We start from the raw sequence: 10,036 nt of genomic DNA, 5'->3' as shown, positions 1-10,036 counted from the left end.
AATACTCCGGCCATTCAGGATTCAATCCAAGGTGACATATCACAAAATCATGAGGCTGGTGATGGCCATGATTAGCACTGTCACTGCGTTGTTCTTATGACCCTTTTGCATTGGTACTAAATCAAGAAATGTGAACTGAGGAGGACTAACATTGATATGATTCCTTTTGTATTGTCAGTATGGAGAAGGGGAATAATTCTTTTGACTCGATAATTTAGATACTTCGTCCCTCATTAGAAGAGGTTAATCTCTCCTAAACTGAAAATGATGAAGATTTATTAGGTGTTTTCTGTCGATCGTCAAAAATATAAATCCTAACTAGGAGGTGTACCTTGTAACTTATTAAATATCTTCAGACAGGGAAAATGAAAAGGAAATCCTTGGGCTTATATATTGAATACAACTCATATACTGATAGTCGATCCAACTCCACGCCAATACATTTCTCGCATAGTTGACGGATTGATTTCAATAAACTAATTTTGGTGATTGTGAAAATCTTTTAAACTGCTTTATCTCAGAAATTCAACATTTCTAAGTTCCCAAAAAAAAAAAAAAATAGTAATGATCATAAATATTTTAGCTGAAAACTAAAATCTACATTATTTTTCTGATAATGCTCAACATCCAATGCATAAATTTATTGCTCATAGAAAAATCTATTTTTTTGCACAGATTAGCATCCCAAGGCTAAATATTTAGTAATTTATGCAGAGAAACTGACAATAAAACAAAACTAAACTGATGACCTTACCTTGCACACTGGTAGTATAAGACAAAGATCTGCACATTGACATAGGTATTGACAAATGACAAGTACCTCAGAATCTCACTTCTGATTGTCTTGTTCATAAAGTCAGATCAAGGGTACTTGCCGTTCTTGCATGCTTTCTAGTATTACCATGAATTTCCTCTAAATTTCTGCTAGACACTGAGGTTGAGGACGGGAATAAAGAGAGAGATAAAGAATTATCAGTTCCATCAACCTTCAATCTTCTGTTATCTCTCTCGTCTGTTTGCCTTGGCGTTGGTAGAGACAGGTTCAAGTCAAGATTCACATCGGAGTCTGCTGAGGCCTTTCTTTTCAGTAAGTTGATCCCTTCTTGAACAGCATGTGGTTTTTTGCCGGGAGAAAGAGGGCCTCGAAAATCAGCATTAATTTGTTCTGATCTCCCTCTATCGTGCAATTGCGACATCAGACTTGGTTTTACATTTGAACTCGTCCCAGTCCCAGATTGGGTTCGCCAAGGTCCTTGACTGGAAAAAAATTGGGTCTCGTTCTCATTAGCAAGAATATTCCTCCATGAAGATTGTCTAGCCGCGTTGAATTCATGAGAACCATAAAGATGTCCAACATTGTTTCTCCCAAAAAACTTGTCAGCAGTTCCAAATCCATGTCTAGTAAAATTTGATGGAGCACCTCCATAATTGTAAGGACCATGGTAATTTGTCTGCCGACTGTTCCAGAAAGTATTCCCATATCTTGAAAAAGATGAGACAAACAATTAAAATCAACATGAATGGCCTAAATGATGCTAAATTGGTAGTAGCGGTAAGTAGGCATTTATGCAATTCGTATACACCTTAAAGAACCGGAACTAGAGAAATGATCAAAAGCTTGAAGCATCGGAAGTTTGCTGAGATTATAAATATTGTGATCCCCACTGTCAGCAAGAAGCCTTTGCTCCGAGATGACTGTTTAAGATTTGACAGAAAAGGCTTCAGTCAGAAACAGGCCAAAGATGAACTAAAGAAAACCCTGTTCGAAACCCTAACTTTTCCAAGACGTATTAGGTCATAGATGCAGCCGAAATACGTTACCTTGATTGGGGTCGTCAATTTTCTTGCTCCTGTACATCTGATTAAACAATTTTGTGAAAAAATGTTAACAATTATTAGCTGAAAAATTGACTCTAATAAGAACCCCAAAAAAAAAAATCCAGGAAGCTAATTAAGGTAAGCCCTCTTGAGTCTTGAAGCATAGTGGAATTAGTCTTGTGATTACCTGAAGATGGCTCTTGACGTGAGCTATGCTAAGACCTTTAATGTTCATTAATTGAAGAACCAACTTTGGAGTAGCTCCTGCAACAAGTAGTAACCATTAACCACACCACAGTTACGAAATATCATCAATACATAGTTGTATGGGTTGGGCGACAAATTTTAAGAAAAACTACTAGCTAATGCTACTTACGATCTTGTCCTCCTAATCTTTCAACAGCATGAATAAAGCAGAGATGGAGCTCGGGTGTCCACCGGAGCCTGGGAGTTTTGGAACGTATATATTGCCTAACAGATCCAGAAGCAGGCTTCTTTGAATTCTCTTCCACCGTGCTGCTGCTAGAGCTGGTACCATTGATATTAGGCTTTGTGCTGTTGTTGTTCATGTCTTCTTGATGATCATCATCCTCATGATCTTCTTCATCGTCCTCAAGTCGTTGGTTAGTTGTCGGGCTGGTCTTGGAATCTTCCGTGCTACAGCTACTTTCTTTCATTTCTTTTATAACTAGTTAATGATCTTGATCTTGTAATAACCAGTTTCTAGGGGTTTATGAGATCCTCAAGGAATTGAAAGGCAAATGATTAAAAGCTGTCTCTGCCTTTCTCTTCTCGGACCAGAAGTAGATGGAAATCTTTTTCTTTGAGAAGATAGTAGATAACTTGTGGCAGCAAAAGTTGCTAGAATTGGGAATGAAAATCCTTAAATAGGCAGATAAAGAACAATTCTCATTCCCTTCCCCCCACACACAACCCCCCCCCCCCCCCGGTTTACTTTGGTACAGTTGTGGGATTTACATGAACGTGATGTCATGGGTACATGTGCATGAATGGTAACATTTGAATGTGTAAATTATTACTTGTACAACTACTATAGGTGGAGAAATAAAAGCAGCAGCATCCCACTCATATTAATCTAGTTGGTGTATGCAAAACATTCCACATACATGCCTAAGCATTCTCATGCATACCAGTTGTTATTCTTGCAGAAAATATTAAACATTGGCTTCAAAGCATAGTATGGCAATGAAGTTGCTCAGTTATTGTTATGCAAATATTAGTGCGAGCCTTGGTGAGGAAACTCGTAATTAATACTTTAACATTCTAATTTGTGGTACTTGTTTCTTCCCCGACCAAAAAAATTGAACATTCTCCACATTCTCTTTTGCTTGATTAGGTAAAGTGGGAGCTCAATGTTACGTTACCGGGTCAAAGTTTAGGCTCACATAATTATCACGTAGTAGCAATTGTCTGGGAATTATTATTTTTTGTTGCATGAACAGTAAATACATCAATTAAGTAAAAATTAAAATCTCGGTTTGAAATGAAGAAAGTGTGCCAGTACTTATTTAAGAGCATTTAAGTGATTTTTATCTTTTTGCTCCGTAGATTGACACAAGTTGGGCACTGAGTGCCACAAAAGTCTCCAACACTATAAATTCTCCTCATCATCAATCCCTTAACAACTTAGCCCCTTAGAATAAACTCATATGCAAATGGAGTCAATCAAATGCATATATATTACTGCGTTCACATTATAGTGGTAAATTTTAACAGTAATGAAGGTTATAATAGAGCATTTATTCTACAAATTGTGTCTTCTGAAAATGTACAAAGAAGAATTGCAGTCTAACTACTTGACAAGTTGGTACTTAAAAGGAGAACTTTGTTTTATAGTACTTACTTTCTTAATTAAGTTGAAAAGATTAAAAGTACAACTTCGGCCACCTCACTGCTAGAAGAAGTCGTATGTATTGAAAGTTGAAACTGACAAATTTCATCGTCTCATACATCTTTTGTATCCTTTCCACGCGCCATAAACAGATTAGTTTCTCGATTTCTCACTGGATAGGATAAAAGAAATGGCTCTTGAATCATATGAAGGCGCGTTAGAGAGGTCGCGCATGTGTATTCTGGACGAGGCTTCGATAAATCCCAGTGGCTATTACCTAAAGAATAGAAAATTCGCATTGTCTGTCCGTCGAGAATCATGGATTTGTCTCCTTCTTGGATTGTTTTGAAACCATGTCCTACCATTTTATCTATCTTCACTTCATTCATAGGTCTTGAGACCTCAATTTTCAAGACTTACTCGATTCTATGTTAAGAGGGCCAATGGCTACGAGCTTAAGAACTAGGATGTAATTATGATTATCCTAAATTAAATATTCTGCTTTCAAAAATTTTTTAAAAAAAAAAAACTGTACAGATATTCAAACACAAAATTAGCCAGCAGGACTAAGACTTTGCAAGTTGTATAGTTATCTGGGGTCATCTTCATGCATGCAATCCCAAGAATCAAGATTCTGAACAATATTGACCTGCATTTTGGACTATTGATCCTCTGATCCCTCTTTGAAGCATCTTGGTGAGTTGAGTTAAATACTAAAAAATGGTGATTTCTGACACTGTTTTGATGGCGTCAACGTGAGAGGGGTATCTGTCAAGTTAAAATTGAATAACTTTCGGAGTACTGAGCAAATTTATGTTCGTGGAGCAATTATATTTTGCGGGCATCTCGCGAGTTGTAACTCGGGTCATTTGTCAGCTAGTTTAGTGAGCTTCTCTTGCCCCTCTTGCCACCATATTCTCTGGTAACTCTTTTCTATATATATATATATATATATATATATATTTACTGTTTTTGCTTTTTCATATATATATTTCTTTCTTTTTGGGTGGTTTGAGTGTTGAGAAAGAGATTTGAGGCAAGAAAGACTCGAAGGCGATGGATTCACGAGGATCTTAACATTGAACTGATCTTTATAAATGGCTCCAGCAGGCAATTTGAAAATGTTAAATGTCGCACTCATGGCATGGATCTTTTTCACCAAAGTTTCCGTGGGGCTGGGCGGGTTTTTCGTTTGCATGAAACCCATTATTCTTTGCTCGTGTGGACTGTTCCCCAAGGATTCAATATGCGCCTGATATTGCTGACATAAAGCTTTTGCCTTTTCAACTTCTAAACACTTCCTCTCACGAGTATCTTGAGAATTAGAAGTTGAAGTCTCAGAAGATTGTTGCCGTCCAAGCAGAAAAGGTGTATCTATATTGATGTGATAATTACGACCTTACCAAAGTAGTATTTTCTTGTATGCTCTTTCTTTTTTCAGGTCAGAAAGAGGTCAATACCTGTCTGTCGCTAATGGAGAGAGCTCATTAACCCTAGAAGACCTGCAGGCTAAGGGTCCTTTTTTTTTTTTTTTTCTTTTTGTTTTGGGTGAAAAATAAGAATCAACAAATTTAGTCGTGTGAGAACCTGATTTAATTTGTTAGCCTATATTTGATTTCCCCGAAAACGAATGGTCACAAGAACCTGATTTATTTTTTTTCTTTGAACGCGAAAGAATTCTTATGGCCCTGAATACATGCATATGGGAGACTGCAGTAGCAGCTAGTTGAAGCTCCACACTCAACAGAGGGCAAGCTGGACGGACCTGCTTGTGAAGATTATTAAAATGCAGGTTGGTCTGCAAGATTCACTCTCAAGCACCCAACCTGTAAAGTCAACCCCCAACAGTACCAATGTTTTCTTCTGGAAATTATTTCTCTATTGCTGATTCTAACTTTTTTTTAATCATACTTGAAATTCGTGAAGCAATTAATGCGGATCTGTAATCCATTGAGAATGAGTATGTCTGTCATTTCACCTTATAAACAACTCCCTAAGGTCAATAGCATGTGAAAATATGCATCAAGCAGATGGATCATCATACATGCATGCCATATTCATCTTTCTTACTTGCGCCATCAAAATTTCAAAGAAGTTTCATGATAAAGCCAAGAGAGATAGAAAGAGAGAGAGAGATGGAGAAAGGAGTCACAACTGCTACAATTTTTAATTTGTTACTAGTATGGCATCTGCATAAATCAAATATTCTCACTTATTCTCAGCGTCACATCCTAGTCTTAAAATATGGAATGGTCATTCGTCAAATTAATCAAAACCAATTGATGCCGTGGATGGTATGGAGTTCGTTGAAATCGACTGGCTCATATGCTTCCATGCAAAACCTAAATTATGTTCCGGCATAAGGCCTGTACGTACGATGGCAAGGCAGTATTGAATTAGGCAGGGTTGAATAATTCAGTGTTAAAATACTACTGATCGGCTGAAGACGTATGCATGGCGGATGAGGGAATATTATCGAACTTGAACCTTCAATAATTGAGCCCCAAAGGTATTTCTCGTCTACTCTTCCAGCATTTTTTGTGTCCCACGTCAGTGACTCCTCACCCGCAATGGTAGCTATGATGGTTGTTATTGATGTGATCCCAAGACCAATAGCTTTAAAAATTCGAAAGGAAGGAACCCTAGTTTAAATGCCTACTAAGCTGCGGGATATGTTGGAAAAAGCATATTAGTGCCTTCACCACAAATTAAAGTCACAACTGTGATGTATTATTATCCTTTAATGACAGAAAGAAAAAAAAAATGCATGTTCCTACCGTCTGCATAACCCAAGCCCAATTCAATTATGGTTTCTTATTTATTTATATTATGGTTTCTTATTTGTAGTCAATTTCAACAAATCTATTAATGACCTGCCTTATATAAATTTGTACTTATTGTACCTTCTTTATTTTTTAGTCAATCAGCTCATATCTTTTCTTTTTTAATCATCTTCAATCATATTATTTATTCCTGATATTGGTTCATGTTCTTCAATCACATTCTTTTACACGAGGTTGTAAAAGTTCTCCCAAATTACTTTTCTTAATTTTCAATAATTTAAGTAAATAATAAGTTCATCATCTATTAGTTTGCTTTTCAAATTCTTTTTAGTCATGAAAGAATCAAATATTTAATTGCACTAATTTCCTAACATATCTCCTTCATTCATATGTTGACTTGCCACCATTAATCAGAGTAAACACAATTGAATTACAGGATAAAATTCGATTGGAACTATTTATTAAGTTGCTGTAAATTAACCATTCTTAATATGTTTTATTTTAATGTTTGTCTTACAAAAGTATATTAAGTTATATATATATAATAGCATTTTAAGTTCTTTTATAACAATTTTTGTTCAAAAAATCAAAATTATATAACATAAAAAAGTGCTCGTGCAAATGCATGAGAAAGAAACTAGTTGTACTATAAAACTCCAACAATGCTAAAAAATTAGTGTTGTATATATAACATTTGTAGCCCCAACACTTATGCATACTTCAATCATCAAATCTGCTAAGATCTATTGAGATAGACCTAAAGAATCTCAAATCTGAAAAACTTATACGTAACAATAAAATAGAAAAATCTTGAATTTGTAAGAGAGAGAGGAACTCTTGCTAGAAAATCCTGGAAGAGAAGAAAAGTCTCATTAGAAAATCTTAAGAGAAACTTTATTATAAATACAAAAAGGAAAAAAATGAAAGCCATGGGAGGAAGGGAGACCCCTCCCTAGTAGAAAGGTCTTTTGAGGGAGGAAAATTAGAGAGAGAGAGAGAGAAGAGTTTAGGTTGAGAGAAAAAAAAGTTTAGCCCCTCGGTAGAATTAGGTATATCCCTAACAAATAATGTGTAATAACCTTTCTTGCTAGTCATCAATATACGCTTAGAGTGATTTTGTTTTAGGCATACAGCATTTTATATCCTAAATGACAAGGTCAATCCAACTGTTATTTTAGAGCACTCGGGATACGTCTATAATGTTTTTGCACATCATTGATCATGATTATTAATTTTTCTTATTCGTAACATATATAAAAAAAAAAAAAATCAGATTTCACATCGTATGCAGGAGTTTTATTGTGCAAATTTCAATAACATTCACTCATCCAAGCATAAACGTAAATCATTAGGACTTAAAGGTAATTATTATTAAGTTTCTTAGCTCTATAGTCCTTTGATTTCATCTCACAATTTATGATAATCCTGAACTCTGTGCAACGAAGTCTGGAAAAAAAGAATACTCATCGAAAAAAATGAAAATTACTTATCTCAGAAGACGTCCAAAAAATTACTATCTTTTTTCCTCCGATGTTAGTATACAGATGAAAAAGAGATGATGACTTGGTGAGAGTCGGCGGCCTCCGGTGGAAATATAAACAGAATGAGTACTAAAATTCCTAGCAAAAATCCATTTTCTTCCAAAATCTGATTTATGGAAGTGACTAGACTGAAGCAGCACGTAAGCCTGATCATGCCTATGAACTACTAGTAATGTACAAACAGTACATAAAAGAAGTAACACAGGGACGGAGAAGTTGGTTGGTGGATTGTGGCTGGGGTTAGAGGTGGAAGGATGGACCGGAGACTGTAGAGTTAACCCCCGCAACACATAACTTCTAAAGTAGGCACTAGGCTCCGTCCAATCCACGTCCAGCCGTCCAGGACCGTCTGCGCATCGCTACAACTAATCTTACAAGAGAGAGAGAAAGAGGAGAGAGAGAGAGATCGGGTCTAATAAATCTAACATTAGTAGTGTAATAGAGTAGAAGTATGTTTCGGACAAGTCATTGACCGCATCAAGAATAGCCTTTCACAAAAGATATTTGTGGATCTTTGCAAAGAGTGGCAACTATAGATTAATGTCGTACTAACGTTGTTCCAGTACACAACAATTCATTTGTTATTGCATAAGATGCCTCCTTGAGTAAGCCAGAGATGCCCAACCCAGGGTAGCTCGAGTGGTTTCGTTGCCCCTCTTTAGGGTATGGCGACCACGGTTCGAGTCCTGGGGTTACCGTGTTCGAGGGTAATGGGCCTCTGCCCTCGGGCCGCAGGGGATTAGTCGGGCCAAAGGCCCGGACACCCCTGTGTCGAAAAAAAAAAAAAAAAAAAAGAGTAAGCCAGAGATAACCACTGGGCCAATGCCTCAGTAGCTACCAGGGAGGGGCTTAAATCCCTCCTTGGGCTGTAAGTGAGGGTTTAAACCTCACCTGTAGCGAAAAAAAATCTAAGAGTTGTGTCACAGCACTCCCTTGGTCTAGTTGAATCTGTATATCCACTAGTCCCCTACCACAGCCTCCTTAGGCTCCCCCTCTCCCTAGATTAGGATAGAGTAAGTTATACAAATGTATCGTTGCTGACAAAAAAAAAAAAGAGTAAGCCAGAGATTCCACAAGTTGCCCGTGCCCAGCGGATCAGTTTCTCCCCGTGCTTTTTTTTTATTTATTTATTAACGGATGCCCCGTAAACACCCGCTAAGATGTATTTTAGATGTTAGATTTTTAAAAGTATAAAATTAATTTAAAAAATATAAATGTAAGGGGATTAATTAGAAAAAACGTATAAACGTAAGGGAAAACAAAAAAAAATTCTTAATATATGTGTGTATATATATGATAGATTGGATGGAATGTGTGTGTGTGTGTGTTTTAACGAGCGCCCATGAAGTAATTGTTGGAAAAAACCTTTATTTGGTCTGTCTAATGGAAATTGTTTATTTTATGTAAATGTTTTACTGACACTCCATTTCACTCCTATTAATTATTAAGTAGTATTATTTAAATGTGTTGCTCATCATGTATGTATGGTGCATTATAATCCACCCTATCAAAAGCGACGTGCTCCGACAAATTGGCATTCTTTATTTCATTCTACAAGTAATTTCCACAATAGCAAAGGTCGCGAACCGGTTGTCACATAACCAAGGTTCTTTTTTATACATATATATATATATAATTACCCATCTTCATTAGCATCCTTGTCAGGTCAAGTATTTTAATCCCCAGCAATGAATGAGCTCTTTAACTCGTAATGACCCGCCTATACATGCACAATTGTATTGTACCCGGCAAGTTTTTGATCCGGAGGACCACCATCCAAAATATTGTGAGTTATTACGACTCCCAAGTAAAGAAAGGAAAAATAAAAACACTCCTAACACTAAACAAAGGATTTCAGTAATGATCCCGATTGACAATAATTGTTTAAGGGAATCGTGTTTGAAATAACCGATGCTGATGAAGATTTCCTCAAAGGAACCAGTGCATTTTAAGAATCCAGAACAAAATGACTCCTTCCCTATACCACCACTTTAGAATTAGTAACAGCCAATGTTACTGCCTGTTTCGTTGGCACCATATCC

The 10,036-nt window shown here is 36.5% G+C and overlaps 1 protein-coding gene across 1 annotated transcript; it reads right to left on the bottom strand.

Annotated features, from left to right (window-relative positions):
* Positions 1-631: 631 nt before the first annotated feature.
* On the bottom strand, positions 632-2,660 carry LOC140036541 (uncharacterized). Its single transcript, XM_072078376.1, has 5 exons — positions 2,195-2,660; positions 2,006-2,082; positions 1,822-1,858; positions 1,584-1,695; positions 632-1,482 (listed from the first exon to the last, which is right to left on the bottom strand). The coding sequence occupies exons 1-5, from the start codon at positions 2,493-2,495 to the stop codon at positions 849-851; spliced, it is 1,161 nt and encodes a 386-aa protein (XP_071934477.1). The 5' UTR covers positions 2,496-2,660; the 3' UTR covers positions 632-848.
* Between the last annotated feature and the right edge of the window lie 7,376 nt (positions 2,661-10,036).

This window comes from Coffea arabica, chromosome 2e (genome assembly GCF_036785885.1).
Source record: "Coffea arabica cultivar ET-39 chromosome 2e, Coffea Arabica ET-39 HiFi, whole genome shotgun sequence".
Lineage (NCBI taxonomy): Eukaryota > Viridiplantae > Streptophyta > Magnoliopsida > Gentianales > Rubiaceae > Coffea > Coffea arabica.
This window is presented reverse-complemented; position numbering and strand designations above follow the sequence as displayed.

Excerpts from the sequence above, each read along its gene's own strand:
- LOC140036541 (XM_072078376.1), bottom strand. The coding sequence starts at position 2,495 with ATGAAAGAAAGTAGCTGTAGCACGGAAGATTCCAAGACCAGCCCGACA. Across the intron at positions 2,083-2,194 it reads AAGATTAGGAGGACAAGATC|GAGCTACTCCAAAGTTGGTT; the intron begins GTAAGTAGCATT and ends TACTTGTTGCAG. Across the intron at positions 1,483-1,583 it reads TCTAGTTCCGGTTCTTTAAG|ATATGGGAATACTTTCTGGA; the intron begins GTGTATACGAAT and ends ATCTTTTTCAAG.